This window comes from Dendrobium catenatum, unplaced genomic scaffold (assembly GCF_001605985.2).
Source record: "Dendrobium catenatum unplaced genomic scaffold, ASM160598v2 fragScaff_scaffold_1056, whole genome shotgun sequence".
NCBI classification, from domain to species: domain Eukaryota; kingdom Viridiplantae; phylum Streptophyta; class Magnoliopsida; order Asparagales; family Orchidaceae; genus Dendrobium; species Dendrobium catenatum.
Window position 1 is genome coordinate 8,258,527 of NW_021319518.1, and position 21,484 is coordinate 8,280,010.

General features: G+C 32.3%; 2 protein-coding genes across 2 annotated transcripts; one reads left to right on the plus strand and one right to left on the minus strand.

Annotated features, from left to right (window-relative positions):
* Nucleotides 1-383: 383 nt before the first annotated feature.
* Nucleotides 384-4,134, minus strand: LOC110104989 (calreticulin). Its single transcript, XM_020834318.2, has 14 exons — nucleotides 3,993-4,134; nucleotides 2,870-2,977; nucleotides 2,599-2,791; nucleotides 2,261-2,519; nucleotides 2,104-2,160; nucleotides 1,967-2,014; nucleotides 1,801-1,887; nucleotides 1,652-1,709; nucleotides 1,512-1,579; nucleotides 1,343-1,438; nucleotides 1,193-1,240; nucleotides 928-951; nucleotides 758-838; nucleotides 384-643 (listed from the first exon to the last, which is right to left on the minus strand). Exons 1-14 carry the CDS (start codon nucleotides 4,090-4,092, stop codon nucleotides 632-634), a joined length of 1,239 nt encoding a protein of 412 aa, XP_020689977.2. The 5' UTR covers nucleotides 4,093-4,134; the 3' UTR covers nucleotides 384-631.
* Nucleotides 4,135-12,426: 8,292 nt separating this feature from the next.
* Nucleotides 12,427-21,079, plus strand: LOC110105012 (DNA-directed RNA polymerases II, IV and V subunit 9A). The gene is made up of 4 exons (XM_020834359.2): nucleotides 12,427-12,520; nucleotides 12,626-12,701; nucleotides 18,287-18,445; nucleotides 20,750-21,079. The coding sequence occupies exons 1-4, from the start codon at nucleotides 12,492-12,494 to the stop codon at nucleotides 20,828-20,830; spliced, it is 345 nt and encodes a 114-aa protein (XP_020690018.1). The 5' UTR covers nucleotides 12,427-12,491; the 3' UTR covers nucleotides 20,831-21,079.
* Nucleotides 21,080-21,484: the final 405 nt, after the last annotated feature.

Sequence of the window (21,484 nt, forward strand, 5' to 3'; positions counted from 1 at the left end):
TCCCCTCCCACGAAGGGAGGTAGGGATAGCACTTGCCCTTTGAAACCCACCCAGCCGGAAAGATAGTCAACAGGCGAGGGCTTCGTTGCAGTCATTAAATGATTTTGCATTAAAAATTATATCAGAGCTTCCTTCTTTAAGGAAAAAAAAATTATCATATATCTATATAGTCTCATTTTAAGTTAAATCAAACTAAGCATTTCAATTTTAATTTTGATTCAAATAAAATTCGAGCGAATTTAGAACTTTCAGATTTAATTAACAGCCAGGCCAATGTTATCCATCACATTTTGCTGGTATAAGATTCCTATTATGACTTCAAACCATAAAACCAACTGAACAGTGGAAGAAAATTCTATTAATGAACTGCTTATTCAATTAATAGTCAAAAACTGGATTTGTCAATTTGCATTCAATCATACTACAGGCTCATCACTTGCAACTGTAGTATTTGGCAACCTTTCTTTTAGTGTTCAGGCAATGGATAAAAGAACACTTATTCAATTGCTTCTTCAGTAAAATGTTCACATTCTTTAAATTATAATATCTCAAAAGTGCAAAAAAAGTGGGAAAGAGCAGAAACATGCTATATAACTCCACTTTCACTCTTTATTTGTTCCTTAGTGCCACTTCAAAGCTCATCCTGAAATGATAGAGGAAAACAACCGAGTAGAATTAGAAAGACAAGTAAAAGAACAGAAATTTGGTAACTTGAACTAATCTAATATTATTCATTTAGAAGGAAATGTTTTAGTACATGTTTTCCTTCGTCATCTTCTTTTAATTTTGCTTCCCAGTCAGGTTCCTCGTAATCTAGTTCTTCATCATCGTCATCATTCTATCAACCAAGGTTTCACATTTTCATAATCAATTTCTTTTAAATAGCTTCCCGAGCAGATGAAATTATATTTAATCTTGAAAACTTACCAATGGAGTTCCTAGTTTGTTTTCCTGTGAAGGAAATAAAAAAAAATTTAGGAATGTAAACTATTATATGATCACTATGGCAAAACGCTAGTTAAAAGATCAATGACATATATAATTTTGAAATAAATATAATTCTTTGTGCACACTACGGATACATTAGAAAATTTTATGAAAATGATAATATTTCTATCAAGAAATGAAAAAGAAAAAGAGAAAAAAATGAAAAAAAAAAATGTAGAAATGAATGAATTTAATAGGTTTTCACCTCTTCTTTCTTTAGTTTTTCTGCCTTCTCAAATTCAGCTTTCTCAGCCTGCGAAAGATCGAACATTATGAGTGAATATATCAGAGTTTGAGATGTTAAGTGCTAACAAAAGATAAGCATGAGCTCCAAAATGGGAAGCTATATATATACATATTTGATCTCGCCCCATGTTTCTTCTGCAACCTTTTTTGCATACTCAGGATCATCACAAATCAAAATGTTATCAAATAGTGTGCCTGCTCTTACCTGTTATGTAAGTACATTAGAGTTAAAAACTTTAAAAAATACTTCAAAATCATTAGATTCAGATTTTACTTACTTGCCACAACTCAATTCCCACATATCTCAGGTTAGGATAAACATAGATATCTGGATCATCTACAAATTCTGTATAATAATATCAAATTAGTCTCCATCATAGATTTCAGCTAAAATTTAGTTGTGTTTCTACTAACAAACCTGGATTATCAATCATCGGTGCCTTCCATTTTCCTTTGTAGTTCGGATTCCTTATTTTCTGATAGTAAAGAATTTGGAATTGATGAGATTATTGCCTAACACTATATTTTAAGCATTTAACTTATGAAAAATGCAGCTGTGTTTGAAACCTTTTGTTTCCATGGTCCTTTATATTCAGGGTTTGGGATCATGGGTGCTTTCCACTCTCCCTTCTCTTCAGTGTTCCAATCTTCTGGCTGCAAAAGAAAGTTTTTTTAAACAGATTTTCATTACAATTGGGTAGAAAGTTCAAGAGAAAATTAGTTTCATATCTACCTTTCTAGCATTCTGGTCAGGAATCTCGGATGGAATGTTATCATATCCCTACATAAATAAATTACATGCCATTTATTGAAGAATATGTTCAATTTATGATCTAAAATGAAATAACAATGTCTGTATGGACAAAAAACCTCTGGTTTGCTATCGTTCTCATCAGCTATAAACTCTCTATCTTCCCAGTCTTCTGGCTGCATCACCAACAACAAATGATTTTATAATTTTAAAGAAAAACATTAATGGCCTCTCAAAATAAGTTTCAAGGCCCATTTATCAACATATACAATGCACCTTTTTGGCATCAGGATCCCTAATTTGCCTTGGAGGAAGTATATCCCAATCACTGTAAAGACTCCCAGATTGCTTCAACTCATTATCAATAAGGATGTTATATGTAGCATCAGATCTAATTATCAAGGTGTACAGATGAGTGAGTTGGTCAATCGTATATGATATCTCCTTCTTTATCTGATTATTCTTTCCATTGCGTGAGAGAATAACATGAACTTTTTTGTTGTTTTCTCCACAGATGTCTGGCCCAAACATTATACTGCAAAAGCTCATATGGTTTTTATGTAATTGAAAACATGAGAAGGAAAATAGATAGTGTAGATATAGATATCTGTAACCTGTAAGGGGTATCACTATCAAATACTTGTTGGTTAATTGTGCCATTAATGAGCTTCATGTAACCACCCCCACAGTTTAGTTTCTGTTCATGTTTAACTGAGAATTGGAAAACTAGCGTCTTATCCTTGTTGTTGAACTCTGGAAACTCAGCTGAAATGGCATAGTACTTCAGGTCTTGAGTAGTTTGGATACCTGAAGTGGTATATGAAGAAGTATTAGAACAACAGTAGTAGATTCAGTCATTAATGTATGATAGCTTGGCTTGCAAACCTTTGTCAAGAGGATCTCCACTCCATTTACCAGCAGTGTGGTTCCATTCCCCTGACATGTTTTCACTCTTTTTCCAATCAGATTTTATCCAACGATCCTCCCATCCATCTTTATTCGGTTTCATAACCAAAATGTTATTTAATAACAATAGTTAGTAATAGGAACTGGGAATGAATTACTTTAATCAAATTTTATGCCTGTTATGATCAAAATTCAATTGAAATCCAATAATACAGCTAGTTTTTAGGATTAAAAAAAAAAAAACAAAACAAAATTCATTGTTGTTTATTCGGTTGGGTGTTGGCAGATTGATTGTTAAAAACTGCGAAGAATATCATTTTCATCTTTGTCATATTCAAGATCAAAACTTTGTAAAGAACAACTTGGTTGGTTCATCGCGATAAGAATCCATATATTATGCAAAATAATTTTCTTTTTCAAGGAAATATTATAGATAATTTGATTTCATCTAGTTGGCAACATATTTTTGAAGAAACTGAATTGCAATGCAAAGTTATTTACTTTATTCGCCTGACATCATTCCAAACATACAATTGTTATTATTCATGAAATTTTACATGAATTCCATATTTCTAGCAACATGTGTGTCTTTAAATGCTGCAGCTAGCTAATTATAAGATTGAAACTTCAGCTTTGTTTGAGACAGCTTTTTTATTGTTTCTTAAAACAATTTTTTAGTATAATAAAATTTTTAATTTTTTACTAAAAATTTGCTTTAAAAAGCAGTAAAAAAATAGTATCAAACAAAGTTTCAACTATGAATTTACGTTTGATTAGCATGTCATTTGTTTTGCTTCCCAACACAGTCAATAGAAGTCTCCGACAACAACAATAACATCAATCTTTTATCCTACTTTGAAGTTGACTACATGAATTTTTTTTCTCTATTGTGTACTATTAAGAGTCCAAAAGATTTTAAGATGAAAAAGAAAAAAAAAAGTCCAAAATGCATCTCCGAGATGATTATAAATATGCATATCATATATCATTCATTCAATAACTATAAATATTTATTTTGAGGAAATTTTTAGGCATCCTAGCACATAAAAATGAAAAAAGAAGGAAAAAAAGCATGGGAGATATAAGAATTTATATTTGTCACCATCGAATCTCTCCTCGAAGTAGACATCTGCAGTAGCGAGGAGAAACAATGACATTGAAATGACAATGGCGATTACTGAGAGCTTCGTCAGTGTCGCCATGACTGGAAGAAGATAAAAACAAGTATGGCAGAATGTAACTGCAGCTTCGAGCTAGGTTGGGTAGCTGAGAAGAAATTAACTAAATGATAGCTATATATAAGTCTCAGTTATGGAGGTTCCGCTCACCCCATGAGAACTCACCATTAACTTGCTCGTTGCCTTTTCAGAGCATGTGGAGCTGATAGGGCCTCTCCTTGCTGCTGCAAGGAAGCTTCTGGAACGAATGCTACAGTGGATCCAATGATCACGTAAGCACAGAATAAAAAAAAAAATAAAAACCGGTTGAGATATTCTGATAAAAAACAATAAAGATTAAAGACAATTTAAATATTTTTTTAGGGTTCTTCATGATTTCAAATCAATTAAAAATACTATTTACAAATATTTTTCTTACTGTATCGGTTGTTTTGATAAAGAATTGAAGGTGGATTACAAAAATTTTAAAATATTAATTATTTTTTTATTTCTGATTACTTTTTATTGAGGATGTTCTAAAATAACTAAGGGCGTCTCCAACGAAAAATCACATTTTTTTTCACTCTTAAATGTCGTGAAACTAAAAAATGTCGTGATTCATCTCCAACAGAATTTCATTTTGCTCCCTTTTGCGCGTTTCTTCAGCAAGTTCAATAAAGACAAAAAAAATAATGGAGATGAACAGTGCAACGTTGGTGTCCCACTGTTCACCCGTAACCAAAGACTGGAGCTCACGAGTTACACCATTCAAGTGTTTGGAGTTCGGTTCCGAAAACTCAATTTTTCACTCTAAAATGACGTAAAAGTTCAAAATGCTATAGTTCATCTCCAATGAAACTCCATTTTTCCTTTTACGCGTTTCTTTGCAAAGGTAATCATCTCTCTCCTATTTCGCGCGGTTCCTACGAAGCTAAGCAGAGTGGGCATGTAATCATTTTTTTTTTTGACGTCAATATTGACGTCACACTTTTCACCTATCCATTTTTAACGTGAAATTTGAAGTTCGAATATAGTGATTTGCGGACGGCATACAATAATATACCGTTCGATTGAAAATGATCTAAAGGATTCATTCACTGCGTGCTGAAACACAGAAAGCTGTAAAATTCGTGGATGGTAAGCCTTTGAATCTGTATTGGGGGAATCACAGTTTCCATTGAAATCATGACTAATGATCCCATATTTGCACGAATTTTGAGGATTACTGAGTTCATCTACTTTCCATTGTCCCGCCTGTAAGAAGTACTGCTGCAGATCATGCACAACCTGTTTATTTTTCTTGATTTCATCGTCTTCCCCGTTTCCGTCGGTAGTCTTTGGGCACGGAACGGAGAATCCAATGGGCGTGCAAAGCAGGAAGTACCAAAAAAATTAAGCACAAGCTTAAGGGCGATTATCCATGTAGAGAGAGAAATTTTAACTCTTTAAAATTCATTTAAGTTGATTGCCATTATAATATCACTTATATTTGAAAATAGTTTTAATTTTATTAAAAATTATGGAAAGAAATATTATTTCTTTTATGAAAAAAAATAATGCCATGAACAATTTCAATTTAATGATTGGAGCAAACAGAGAAGATTTTTATCATCATAAAAATAATTCTTGGAACTTATTTTCATTCTAATGAGTGATGGATGAATTTTTAAGCAATGAATTCTCTATCTCTCCACCTCCCATTAGGATTAAAATGCAAAAAAAGAAAGTTTTGGATTTATTATAATCAAGGAAATAAATCAACTAAGCTATCAAATCATAAAGAATTTAGTTTATTTCCTCATTATAAAATTACATAATAATATTGTTTTAATGTTTATAAGTATGAAGTGAGGTATATTAGAATATCATAGTAGGTTAAAACAATAAAAGGCTCAATACCATGAATAGTGGACTCAACAAACCATTCATCCTGAAGAAAAAATAATAGGATGAATAGTGTTGCAATATTTAAAATGCATGTAATTGGCCGACAAAGAATCATTCTTCCTAAAATTCTATTAAAGTATGAAAGAAAAACTTTTAATTAAATCATGAAACGACTTACAGCCAAAACTTCCCTCTAAATAAGGGCCTATACACGCACTCCAAGTTGACTAATTAATCTTTTTGGAAACATCAGTAGAGCCCCACAAAATTTGTTAAAAATTTTCTCTAATATATTACAAATGCTAGTAGGAAGATTGATGGTTTGGATTAAGTAGATGGGCATTGAGGACAAAACACTTTTAATAAGCAAAAGTCTAGCCCCCATAGAAAGCAACTTAAATTCCCAACAATAAATTTTGGCCGATATAGAAGCAAAAATATTATCAAACAAAAAAGAGTGTTTATGACCTTTAAATAAAGGAGTTCCAAGATAGTAAAAAGGCAAAACTTGTTTGCTAAACCCAATATAGGTAGCAATAATGTTACTCTGCGTCAAAGACATACATACCTTTACTACTAATAAAAGAGCATTTACTGTTATTAAATTGCATACCACTTTCTTTCTCAAACTTGGAGAGGAGTTTTCTAAAATTCTTAACACACCTTAATAAACTATTGCAAAAAATAATAATCTCATCGACAAAGCAGAGATAATTAAGTAATATTGATGCCACTAAAGTTCATAAGAGAGCAATAAGTATTCATGAAAAAAATGAGACAAACCCTTAGAAAGATAATCAGCAACAATTATATAAAGAGCAGGAGATAAATGATCTCCTTGTCTGAAATCTTGAGCACCTTTAAAAAAATCATAAGATTTACCATTAATGATGATAGAAAACCAACAATTTTTAGCAATGCTTTTGATAGGAATAATAGCTTTAACATCAAAACTAAAAAGATGGATGTTGCTAAAAAGATAACCAATTCAGGTTATCATAAGTTTTTAAGATGTCCAGTTTCAGAATCAAATTATGCCCATGAACTTTATGATTAATCTGATTGAGAAGTTCCTAAGCAAGTAACACGTTATCAGCTATGTTTCTACCTTTAACAAATCTAGACTAATTAACCGATATGATTTTAGGGAGTAAAGGAGCTAATCTATTAGCCAAAAGTTTTGAAATAAGCTTATTGAAGGTAGAGCACACGCTTATAAGTCTAAAGTCACTCCAACAACCAGGATTAACCTTTTTATGAATTAAGACAATAGATGTAGAAGTAAAGCATTTGGAAATAGGAAAAACATAAAAAACATTCTAAACAACATTATAGATATCAATCTTAATAAAACTCCAACACTTTTGAAAGAAAACAATAGTAAAGTCATCAGGACGTCCAGCGCATGCCACATAGTCCTTATTCAATGACATTAAAACTTTATAAATATCCTCTTCAACAGGATGCTTAGATAAAGAGAGATTATCTACATTAGTAATTAAAGTATGAATAATATTACGTTTAGAGATAGGAATAACATGTTTAGAAATACTAAGAGAGTTCTTAAAATAAGTAATAACATAGTCAATAATGCGAGCAAAGTCACCCCACCACTCACCAGAATTGAGCTTGATCCTATTAATGGAAGCTTTGGCTCTCTTTGAATTCACCAAAGCATGAAAGTATCTGATATTTTTGCCGCCTTCATCAATATGTTTAGAAGTAGTTTTTTGTCTCCAATATTCCTCATCCATGATTTGGAGTCTAAGAAGGTTAACCTTCTTCCATCATCATCATTTGATATAAGAGATAAAAATCTAGATGCCTATTACAGTTAATAAAGTTTGGCTGCTTCTCCCTTTTATTGTTATTATTATTATTATTATATTATCAGTTATATTTTCAAATTTCCCTCATGACTCTTTTCACTTTATTTTTTTTTTTAATTGTTTGTCATCAATTTTATTAGGAGTTAAGGGCTTACTTGTCATCTTGTGTTGGTTTTTTTGTGAGTGTCAACCCTCTTAATTTAAAAAATTACATGGAAAGTGGGTTTACCTTTCTTGTGATATGTTTTGAATTTTTCTTGGTTTTTCATGTATCTTCTTATTTATTAGTTCCTATCTCTCGTACAAGAAGTTTAGGACTTGGTAAGTTATTTAGTATTAATTCTTGGTGAGTGACAATCCTTTTAAAAATATTTCTTTAGATGAAAACTTGATTTCTTTATGTTAAGTGTAGTAATCCTAGTTATCTTATTTTACTTTCAATTTATTTAGTTTCTCCCTTTTCTATACTTTCTTCACTTATATTTTTCCTTTATCATATATTCAATGTGACTTCAACCTGCAATAAGCATTTATCTATAATAGTAAAGTTCCTTAAAGTGTGATGAACTATGATGCAAAATAAAAATATATGGTAAAAATTGGGTATTTATATAAGAGTTTTAGGTATCTTGTAAGTGTAGTCATCATTATACAAAAATTTGATCACATGATGCAAATATGAGAAAAAAAAATTATGCACATTATTCGTATCCTCAATTTATTAAAGAAAAATAGTGAGAATCAATTTATGAATAGTTTCTTATTTAAAAAAAATTATAATACCTCTATCATTATTATGAAAAAGTTCGATTACCTTTATAACTATTATTTAAATTTAAAAGGAATTTAACTATAATTTTAATATACAAATATGAAAAGAAATATTATTTCTTTTATGAAAAAAATTATGCCTTGAGTAGCTTCAATTAAGGTGGAGCAATCAAGACAAATTTTAATCATTATACAATCAATTATTAGAGTTTATTTTCATCTCAATGTGGAATGGAAAAACTTTAATCAAGGAATTATGCTTGGGATGTTGTGTAACAACTGTAAAGTCAGTGGACCATTCAACTCATTTTAACCAGACCAAATTCAAGGTAATAAGTTAAATTTATGCTTTTGAACATTTTTGTAATGTATATGGCAATGTTTTGAGTGAATGTGATAGTTTGCATTTGATCTGAAATGGGTCCCAAGAGTCTGTTTGTATGTTTGAAAAGTCTTAATTATTTCTACGGTGCCACAGTGTTGGGGTTATCAGAGCTTTGAAGCCATTGCTCTCAGGAATTTTGGAAAATAATTAGCACAACAACACTTAAGGTAGGGCAACAGCGCATTGGGTTCTTTGAGGGAGTGTCATGTTTGACATCAAGACACTAGGTGAAATTTTAATATTTAAAATATACATATCCAATATTCAAGCAATTTCATTCTCCTATTGGTTATTGTCTAGCGAGAGAGAGAGACCGGGATTTCTTGAGAGAGAATTTATTTTGAGCCACTTTGGATCATTTTCAGATAATGTCCCAATTCTAAAAGTTTGTCGGCGGATACAGAGCTCCTTGGATGTCATCCCTCTCTCTCTCTCCCTCCTTTCTCTCTCTCTCTCTCTCCTTTTTCCCTTTGCCATTTTATTTTTATAGATGGCAACCTCCTCCACTAGCTTCGAGCTCTCCCTCTCTCTCTCTCTCATGAGAGGTGAGACAACTTTTTCTATCCATCTTCACATTACTAGTTTTTTTTTTAATTAAAAATTTCATCAAATTTTTTATATTTTAAAAACTCAAATTCTAGTTTATAGGAGATTTATGCAATTAAAGCCAATAAATCACATTAGAGGAGAACTATAATATTTAAATTTAAATCAAGTAGCTTAAAATATGCTTATTATAAATTTTTATATATTTTTGATATGCTTTTGTAATAATAAGATGTAATTTTTTCTATATTGATTGCTTGTTCTAAAATATTTTTTAGTTATATTTTTATTAAAATTAGATATGAAAATATACGGTAGAAGAGTAGTTGAAATAGATTAGTATGATACTATATAATTTAAATAAATTTGTGCTAAAATTAATTTAGATGAGCATGACAATAAGTTTTTTTCATTATTATAAATTTTATCTTCTTATAATTAAAAATAATAATAATAATTAAAACCACAATGTCCATTTCAAGCTAAAATGAAAAACTTGAGGAAATTTTTAAAGTCAAAATTTTGCGCCCCTGTAGATAAAAATCCTGGCTTCTCCATTGGGCTCAAGGTAGGTTGTATTTTGCCCATTCCAATTTTTAATAATTCGTTAGTTTTAGAATTTTCCTGATTAAAAATATAAATATTTTGTGTTTGAACTGAGATAAATTTTAAACATGGACACTTTGACCGCGTAACTTCTGGCATATTATAAAGAACGTGTACTTTTGGACATTTAGATATTTTTTTTGTAAAATTTATACCTAGTATTTTTGAATCGCTGTTTTTCTAAAACTATAAAAAATATTTAGGCACAAAAAAAATAGCACTATAGAACCTCTGAAATGTAGTCCTACATAATCTCTGGTACTTTGATAGAATTCTGAGTCAGTGAAATTTAGCTACATTACACTAGATTTGATTGTTAAAATGCAACCCAAAGGGAAAATTTCTAAAATTCTGTAAATTGCCCAATTTATGTTTAACTTCTTAACCATATATTATATTGCATGATTTATATATATTGTGCATCTTTGGATGATATTCTATCTGCATCTAAGGAGTGAGGAGTTCAGAGGGAGTTCTGTTATAATTTATAAACACAAACTACATAAAGGTGTTGAGAGATATTTGACTTGAAATAAATGAATTTGAACTTCTTTGAGGAAAGCTCCTCATTTAAAGTCTTGATGCACTTTTAAGATTTTCCATAAATTGCTCTTATGCTAAATAAAGGTTTAATAGAGGCGGTCTCCTGATAATTATTTGTGCATTTTGTTAGATTGATGATTATGTGGAATTCTAAGGTGTTCAATGAGACTAGACTATATGTTATTGGCTATCCTAAACTTGGGAAAAAGGATTGGTTGAAGTCTATAATGGGAGAAGATGTAATGCAAGAGATGAATATATATATATATATATATATATATATATATTTATTATTATATTATAGCCTCATCAAAAAATTACAAGATAATTGTAAGGGTTTTAAGACATCATGAAAGGGCTATAAGGGTGCAAAAGATCACCAATTCAATTCTAAGAGAAAGACCATTCACTTAATCCTCAAAGCACTTGAACACAATAACATATAATTTTATCACTTCATAATATAATACTCTTACTTGACCATTTCTTATATGAGAAAAATTCAACTGAAGGAAGGGAGTGGTGGCCCAAATATGGATATGTAAGTATTTGAACCAATTGCATTGCATTACAAAGATTCATGACAAGGATGAATGCAGTGGAGGGAAATTGATCTAAATCAATAGTCAAATACAATCTTACAAAATCAATCATGTTTGATTTAGAAAAAGAGTTCTCATTATTCCACATTGTATTTCCTACCTTGAAGAGAAGGAGGCACACAAGACTTACATGGAAGGTGGATTGCTCTTCAATTAAATACATATTGAGTTCTAATAAGAGAAGGGCTGATAATGAGCTTGTGCAATTTTGATTGAAGCTAACTTGCTTGATTTTTATTCTTACATTATTAATTTTTTGAGGTGGTGATCAACCAGACAAATAGGGCTTGGTGATCCAACCCCTTATTCAGTCCACATGCTCCATTTGTTTTAAGTAATTGAACTTTATGCATTTGAGCCTTACATTTTGTAGCTTAATTATTATGTCTTTACTTGAGATTTGATCTTTGTGATGCAAACTTGACCAACTCTACCTATAATAAAACTTCTCCTGAGATAAAATCAATTCAACAACTAGAATCTATGATCAAATTTTGAGTATTTGAATTATTATTTTGGAAGAACATTAATCAAAATTATCAATTTAATAACATATTTAAAATAGTAATTATTAAATTAACCCGTTCAAAATAATTGTAATGGGAATCATAAAATTAAATTAATTTTATCAAGTTTTAATAAAAATAATCAATAATAAATCATAGAATTTTATATTAAGTTTTCTACCATTTTTTAGTTTTAAAATTCACCCCTCCAATTATTTTTTAGGTTACCACAATGATATTATTATGAGAGATTTTAGTGAAAAACTTTTTTGGCGTGAAAGTAAAAAATTCATATTCCACACGAAATGAATGAGAAACCAGAACTCAGATCATAAAGTCCTCACAAAATGAGGGCGAAATCTCTGGGTAGTGTCTTATCTACAAACCCATCTGCCTTCCAAAATTTACCTCGGAACTTAGCTCGTTAAAACTCCCTCGCCGAATAAGAAAAGCGAGCGGAGGCCGGGGTCGAATTTTCGGAGCCCACAGATTTTCTTATTAAGCTTTTCAGCCCCCAAACATAATTTATATTTGATAATTATTTTTTTAGTTGCTTTATTTTTTTTTTACTTTCTAAAAAAAACACTATACAATCACTCTATACCTCCCTCATCCAACCAAAACGCAAGAAAACCGCTTTATGACTGAAGTAACTTTTTTCCCACTTTCTCCTATATAAACTTAAAAAGAAGGTTGTTGATTTGCCCAGATACAGTGAAGAGTTACTTGGAGGAAGGCAGGCCAGGAGACGCCAAGAACGCGAGCGGCCATGAGCACCATGAAGTTTTGTCGCGAGTGGTAAGAAATATCTTGTTTTTTAATCGAAATATGAAAGAACAAGACTACTTGTTTGCCTTTTTTTTTTTTTTTTTTTAAATACCTACCATCTCTTTTTCGTCTCAGTAATAACATTCTCTACCCTAAAGAAAGCAAGGAGCAGAAAATCCTCCTCTATGCCTGCCGTAACTGCGACCACCAGGTTCTCTTTTTTTTTTTTTTCTCTTGCTTGATCCTCCCTTTTATCATATTTTCTGATGTGGGTTTGGTTTTTCATTTGTTCTAATTGTTATAAATGTTCAAACTTGTGGCTTTAAACGGATTTTAATCAGTACTTCTGTTAACCATCCATCAATCTGTGGTTATTATGTGCTGAAGTTTGAAATCATTTGAGAGGGCAAAGGAACTCTGTCGGCTATTTGGCGGGATTGACCATTTTGAACTTAAAATGTGTTTCTCTTTTGTTGTTTTACCACTGTATGACCTACATTTGAAATAATTTTAGGGGATCACCTTCTGTTACTCGATCCTTTCTGTAGATATTCTTATGCGTGCTTATTCTTAACTTGTTCTTATACATACAAATATAAAACTGTAGCAACAAATCTCCAATTTGCCCTTTTGATGAGATAGGACATTTAAAAAATTCAAGATGAAACCTTATGGTTTCCCGCTTGTATGAACTATTATATCAATTTACTTTTTTGTTTTGGTAAACATGATAAATTTAAACTTGGCATGATGTGTTGGTTTCTTGCAATTCAGGCATTAAAGGTTGCTCAGGCTTAAGTACTTAGGTTCCAACCTTATGATAGGAAATACTTGTAGATCTCAAGTATTTGGAAAGAAGAATCAAAACAAGATAAAATTGATCCTCAATTTGAGAGGAGGATCGATCTCTCCCAATCTCTAGATGATGAATCTAGAACCCAAAACTCCAAGAAGAAAAACCAAATAGAACTCAATAATCAAAATATAACCCTAACCCTAATTCCCTCATCCTATTTAAAGAATACAATTAATTAATAAAAAAATACAATTAATTAATCAAGCCAAATGACTAAGGAGCCCTTGTCGCCCCCTCCTTTCCCTCCAAAGAGTTTGAATTTAAAGTTTTGGTGGACCCCACTCCTCTCCCTCTCTCTTTGCCGACGCCCCTCCTATAGTAAACCTGAACCGGTTCCCTAGGGGCCGGTTGTAATTGGACCGGTCCACTAGGGACCGGTCTAACACCTTGTTTTGTATCCAAGCACCTAGGCATTGATATACCTGGGTATGATGTGAATTAGTTCCAACCAAAACATTGATGTTGGTTCCAAAAATCCTGGCATTGATTCCTGGTAATTGCAAAAGCATGAATTTAAATGCCGAAGTTGTTGGAACTCTAGGCATCTTTGTTTTGATTGCAATTTGCTAGGGTATGCATACTCCCACCCATTAATACTAATGTATGGGTTTTATGAGCATCATTGTAACTCAAGAAATGATGGGCCTAGTTTCCAAAAACTTAGGCATTGATGCTTGGGTTTTGTGAACCAAGGCATTGTTGTGGTTGGGTTTCTAAAAAGCTCACGTATTTTTTGTGTATTGCTAATGTAAGCATTAGTGTTTTAGACTTCAAGTTGCATAATAGTTTAATGCCAGTGTTGAGATGTCACATTGACAACCTTGACTGCATGTGCATGCCTATTAGCATTGCTGGAAAGCGCTTGTGATGTCATGCAAAAGAGATATATCAAAAGAAAAAGGCGTACAACTTGTCACCATGAGTTCATAGCGATATCCTGATCTCAATTGGACTCAAAGGATCACCAATAGAAAGAGAGAATTAATGTCCTCTCATATCATTGTATGAATGAAAGAGGTCTATACCTTCTTTATGCATAAGCAAGTGGCATTTTGTATTTCTTTGTTCCATTGATTGGACCTATATTTGGATTCTTTGTTATGTTTCATTGCATATGCTGCATCGATATTTTTTCTCAAGAGGTATTTAGTATCCGACATGTATTGGACATGCCTCCATCATGTATCAGATGACATGTCTGATTAAAAAATATTGAAAATAAATTAGACATGCATGTCTAATGAAAGTAATTTTTTTTACTTGAAATAAAATGAATGCAATTTAAAGTTAAACAATGGTGGTGAATGGCTGTGAAGACAGCGAAGGTGCTAGCCACCAGGAGTTGCGGTGGGTGGTAGAGGTGTCAATATTTGACCCGACCCGAAAATTTCGGGTTCAGGTTGAACCGGGTCAGGTTCGGGTTAGGGATTTTGACCCATTTGTAAAACCGGGTCGGGTTCGGGTTGACCCGAAAACCCGAAATCAACCCGGTTTGACCCGATTTTAATTAATTTAGGAGGATTTTAATAAAATAAGTAAATGATATTTCAAAAAATAATAAACATTGTTGTCCAAATTAAATTAATTGAAGTAAATCTTACCTTAATTTGATTTAGATTTTAATAAACTAAATTAAATAAAAATAATTTAATGAAATATACCCAAAATGGGTCGGGTTCGGGTCGGGTTGAACTGTGTCGGGTCAATTTCGGATCGGACCCAAACCCGACCCATGACCCGTTTTTGACAGCTCTAGTGGGTGGCAACTGTCGACGACAACCGTGGCGGCAACATAGATGTCAATGGTGACAAAGGCGGGCTGGAGGTCGGAGGCGGTGATAGGCCATGGCAGCAACTAGTGGTTGTGTCAGAAGTTGGTGGTGGCATCGATGGAAACAACAATGATGGTTTCGGCAGCAGCCGATGGTCAGCAGTAGGCATCCAGTGATGAAAATGTAGTTAGCTTACATTATAAAAGGAATTCGACCAAAAATGGTCGAGTTCATAATACATAAAAAATGAATTAGAGGTTAAAAAAAGAATTAACTTATAGTTTACATCATATTTCTTTTTCATCAAATCAAACACCCAAAATTTGAAATCTCATACATTTGGAATATTTTGCATTCCTTTTTCAGTAAACCAAATAGCCTCTTAACAAAATTTGAAAAAATTATTATGAATTAACATAAACATGTATGATTTTTAAAAAATAATATCTAGGTTAAAAAGTGAATGCATGAAGCTTGACAATTTTCATACTTTATTAAATAATTAAAAATAGGTTTCAAAGGCTGAAAAAATAGAAGCGCATCCAACAGACATGATTAAAAGGAACCAACACATGCATTAAATAAGGAAAATTGTGTTGACTAATCCTGAAATATTTCATAATTTTTATGTATTTTGTTATTTTTAATACTTGAGATATCAATATTTTAATTATTAAAAATAGCAAAATTAATCAATAAATTAGAAATTTTATTGTTATGATTAACATGATGTATATGATTTCACATAAATAAGGACATATGATGTATGCTTGCATAAGATTAATTAAACCGCTAATTTTAATTAAGAAAATGCCTTGGAAAATTAATATCATGCATATTAGTAAGCATCAAACTAAATTAAATGCACCAATATGTTTAGATATGCATGCTAAGCATTGCGAAGAAGTTTGAGAATTTTGAAGACATCCTCTGTATTTAATCTATTAAATAAGAGTATTTGATTTATTTTTTTCAAAAATAAAATCTAAATTATTTTTTGAAGAAAATAATTTTTCCATAAAGCTTATATCAAGATTGATTTTTTCATAAAATTTCATTAAGTTTGGATAAGTGGATTGCTTTGAGCAAATATTCTAATGAAAATCCTAGTTTAATAAGTAGAATTTATCTGAGTTGTTGGATGCTATACAAATGGGTGGTTGTGTTTGCTTCTTCTACCTCCCGCCCACCCAAAAGTAAAACATGAAAGAGTTATGTCACCTTTGATGCTATAGATCTCCTTGCCTATAACTCTTTCATTTCACCTTGAATTTGAGAAATTCAAAATGCGAAAATGTTGAAGAGCTTGAGCTCTATTCAATGATAGGAAAATAATAGCAGACCATGGACTATATCTTCCTAAAGACTACTCCCACAAAGACCAACTTAGGTTTTGAGATTCTATTTTATTCGAGTAGAGTTGATCCAAACGCCGCAACTCAAGGGAACAACCCTTAGCTCAAATTTACTTCGAATACTTTAAGTTTCTCCTTGGATTAAGGATCGAAATAGTTCTTGAGCTTCCCAGTGCCTCTACTGAATCAAAGGTATTAGGAAGAAAAAAGAGGGTTCTAGGGTATTACTAGTGTTTTGAAGCTCATCGCAATGATTGGGAAGGCAATTCAACACTACCTTGCTTAAACCCTCATTAATTCAACCTTAAACAGCTTAGTTAGGCTTCTACAAACCATGGTTGACTGCTAGACAGCCTAGGTGGGGTGATCTTCCTAATCACTGTGGAGTATGTGGCAATAGGTCCTTTGGCTTCGAGTTGGGGAATTGCTATCATCGTGTTTCCGACTATGGTTTGGATTAAGTTATGTTTAAGCGATTGGTTAGGGTTTGGCTGTTGGGTTGGTTAGGTTTAAGCCCCAAGGACCCAATAGAAGGGTTGGATCTACCTAATGTCGGCTAGGTTAACATATACATCCAATTGGGTCAAGGGTGACCCAATCGAGTCTGCTTGGGTTCTAGCTTGATTCAAGCCATTCCAAGGGCTAATTAGAATCAATTTGTTCATATTTAATCAATTGGGATCAGTAAAAGGAGTTGGGTCAAGCAATTTTTATCAATTTGAAGAATTGAACTCAATTGGGTCAAGCGGGTTTAATGCTTTTCCAATTATACTAAGTTGGGTCAATTTGGCCCAGTTGGCTCAACCAATGGTCAGTTGAGTTCAACTAGTATATGGAAAACTTACTTTATTCAAATGAAATGTATGAGTTGTTTATTCAATTTGATCAACTTATCCAAAATGATCAATAAGGTCCAAGGGGTTTTTGGACCAAGGTTGTCTTTTGGTCAAACCTAGGACTAAAGATAATATCATGCGGTCCAATAGTCAACTAAGATCAACTCAAACATTATCGAACCATTGGATGAAGTGATTGAATGCTTAAAGCCACTAAGTGGCTCAATTAACCCAAAGCTGATTCTGATCAAACCTAGATTGATTGGTAGATTTGAAATAAATAATTGAAAATGTCATAGAAATTTTTAGTGGCTAATAACTTGATTGGATCCTATTGTCTATTCAGGGTTGATCTTAGTTAGCTCAGTCTAAAGGCTAGGTTAGCATTCTAGCTAAGATAGCTAGGGACTCAACCTAGAATAGGATTGAACTTATCAGAAGGAATTGGTGATTGCTGACTATGATCTGGTTAATCATACCAAGGATTTAAATTAGGAGCTATTTTGATCATTTTAGCCTGAGTTAGATGAATAAGCTTGGGGAAGTGGATTCAATCAAGTGCAAATGATCAAGACTAGGAATGGTTGACTTATTCAGGTCAATAAGGGCAACTTGCACTAAGCAAACCCAAGTATCAAATGATATTTTGTGTTTTCAAAAATTGATGAAAACAAAGCAAGCCATCAATCTTTACCAAACTTTTTTTTTTTTTCAGTTTTATTTGAACTCTTCTCTTAAACAATGTTCTTTTATGTTTGGTATTCTTTTTCTATGGCAACGTTATTTTTTAGGAAAATTGTTTTGTTAAAGGATAGGCTACATAAACTTAAATTGAGAGCAGAAAATTGCATTCCTTTCAAATCCAATATAACTGAATAATATAGCACTTTTCTAAATTATATTATGCAAAAATCATATTACCATCTTATTAATATTCTCATAGTTGATGTTTTGATTTATGCTTTTCTATCTTTTAGGAGGAAGCGGATAATAACTGTGTGTATAGAAATGAGATTCATCACTCAATTGGTGAGCGCACACAAGTCCTACAAGATGTAGCAGCTGATCCGACTCTACCTCGTACTAAGTCTGTTCATTGTGCGGTGTGCAATCACCCTGAAGCTGTTTTTTTTCAGGTCATTATTGTTTGCCTCATTTTTTTATTTTCAACTTATATTTTTCATTGCTTTCATCACTTTAATGTTTCATTTTGATTTGGTTAGTATATAGTGATGTTTGACGCTATATATTTATTACGTTGATTATCCTAAATCATGTGTTATATGCTCATGTAATTTTAGTGTGACAATCCTATAGGTCATGAAAAAAGATAGAAGATATGTTGTAATTTTAAACTAGCTATGAGAATGTATTTATGGATGGTTCCTTGACCAAGAAAATATTTAAGTTAAAGAAAAGTTTTAGTAACTTGTGACTACATGGTCTAACTGTTTTCCTACAAAACAGACATACACCAACAAATGCCCCAAATGACAATCATTATACTATGTTGTTCTCTCATGGATGCTCAATAGTCTTGATCAAATATCATGTCACCATCATGTTCTATGAACTTCCAAAAGAATTGTCATTTTTTGCTGCACCTATGTTTAAGATTGCACATCTCGCATGCATATACTTTCTACTTTAAACTATTGACCACGCAACGAGATGACAAATTTATTCAACTTTTTCAATATTATCTCTTGTTCGTCTATCTCATTACTTGACATAAATATGATGAGGGGTTTTTAATTGCCAAGTTCCTTTCTTGACCTTTACCCATCATTATAATTTGTTAAAGCTCAACTACGGCAATGCTCAATCGCCCCAAACATCTTCATTGCTCTCTTAGGAGTTCAAACTGTTAAATTATTTGCTTCTTCTAATCATGATCATACCACTCTTGTTGTGTGGATAAGGGGTAGTTGTTATTATCCAGGATGAAGTTGCTGTAGTGGTAATCATGCTTGTGATTGCAATTATTTTCCATTATCTTAGCATTATCAACAGATAAATCACTCATTTGGCCAATGTTGGGAGAAGTTTGGCTATTCTGTTGTTGCCCAACATGTCTTTGGCCTAGTTACTACTAATCCTAATACTAATTCTTTAGGCTCTATGATCATTTCCCAAGAGGATTATGATCAGCTTCTACATAACTTTTTGATACCCAGTCTTTCATATTATTTATTCTGGGTAGATTGCAGTTGCTCATATTGATATATCTTGGATTTTAACATTTTGTACTTCTTTCCATATAACAAATAACCAAGAATTATTTTCCTCTTTTAGCATAACATCTTTCATATGTTATTGTTGTTGATGACTCTCCTTCTAGTCTTTGGAAAAGGATATGTTCACGCTTCCTCTTCCTTGACATTGGATAATCTTTATATTTCCCCACAATTTCTCGTCAACCTTTTATCCTTCTTAGTATATTTCATGATCTCAATTTAAGAAGATAGTTGGTGGAGGCTTTGGAGTTGGCAATATTTATTATCTCAATGGCACTATCATTTGGTCATTAACTTCCTCATATCAATGACACTATCATTTGGGTCATCCTCCTAGCCATCTTCGATGCTTCACTCATTTATGATTCTTATTTCCAAAATTTGAATGTGGCGCCTATAAATTTTAGAAATATCATATTTTCTTCCTATTATCTTCCTTTACTCGTAGTAGTGCACCTTTTGACTTGTCTCATTCAGATATTTCGGGATCAAGTTTGGTGCCTAACCATTTAGGTTTATATTATTTCATCTTTTTCCTTGATTACTACATTTTGATTACTCGGATTTACTTTTTGAAATGTCTCTTTGAAGTTTTATATGTATGCATCTAAAATACTCTTGAGTATCTGATTACCATTAACCCCTTAGATCTACATCTTCCTATTGCTTTTCATAATGGCAAACTTCAAAGCAGTTACTATCCACGTCACTCTTCTATGTCCTTTAATTACCTATCACCTTCCTTTCATTGGTTATCTTGTCCTTTTCTACTGTGTCTGTTCCAAAGCCATTTTAGGATGCTCTACTCGACCATAATTGGAATCATATGATATATATTAATCAAACCACAATCCATATTAGTCGTAATTGTCTTCCCTGAAAGTCAAACATATCGAAGTTGATTGTCATTGAATCAGCAATAATGTACTATCATTGTAACAATTTGGATTTGTCATTGAATCAGCAATTAAGCTTTCAGAAATTTTGTTCTAACACTTAGTTGCGACAAGTATTCTTGCTTGAGAACTTATCCTTGTAGTCATGATCATTTAGTTCCATATTCTTCTAGCTCAAGAATGAAGAAATATTCATTTCATGCATCCTTAACACTTAGAATCCAATCCTACTTCTTATTGTTGATTTCACCATCATATGTGCTCACATGAACTAAGCTGATCTGGTATTTACACTAATGATTTGCAGGCTACAGCGAGGGGAGAAGAAGGAATGACATTGTTCTTTGTTTGTTGCAACCCAACTTGTGGCCATAGGTGGAGAGATTGATGTAGTGGAGGCTTCCAGCGTGCCCCTGACCCACTAGTAGAGCTTAACGTAGCATTTTATGCGAAAATTTATAGTTTGTTGCTGAAATTAATGTCAAATTGCTAACCTGTTATTGATAGCATTTCATGGAGAACATGAAAAAGGCATTGGACTTCATATTTTTATTTTAAGAAATCTGTTCTATGCTGCTAGCATAAACTAATTTGAAGATCCATAACGGCCTAAATTTCCCCAAAAACATGAAGTTGGTTTGGATGCAATTATTCATCATGCAGACGTCAAATCTGTCAATGCAGTGGACAATTTGAAATACTAATCACGATGCCATCAAACAATGGAGAAATTATTCTATGCGGAGTCTGAATGGGAAGAACCATCTAAATTGAGAGTGTATATATTGTGTACACTGATTCGATACAAATTGTGTACAAAAATGTACTCATTGCGTAAATACACATCCGGATAATTTTTTCCATCCGAACTCCGCACAAAATAATTTCTCCAAACAATTAGGAAGAACATCCAATACCAGCTCAAAAGAACTATTGTTGTGAAGCAAATTGGGAAGCTTCTATTAGCACAGATATGGAATTGCAAGTCGTAGTAAAGGTGACAAGTCATTCTTGGGCCGAGCTTGTGCAAAACTCTGGTAAA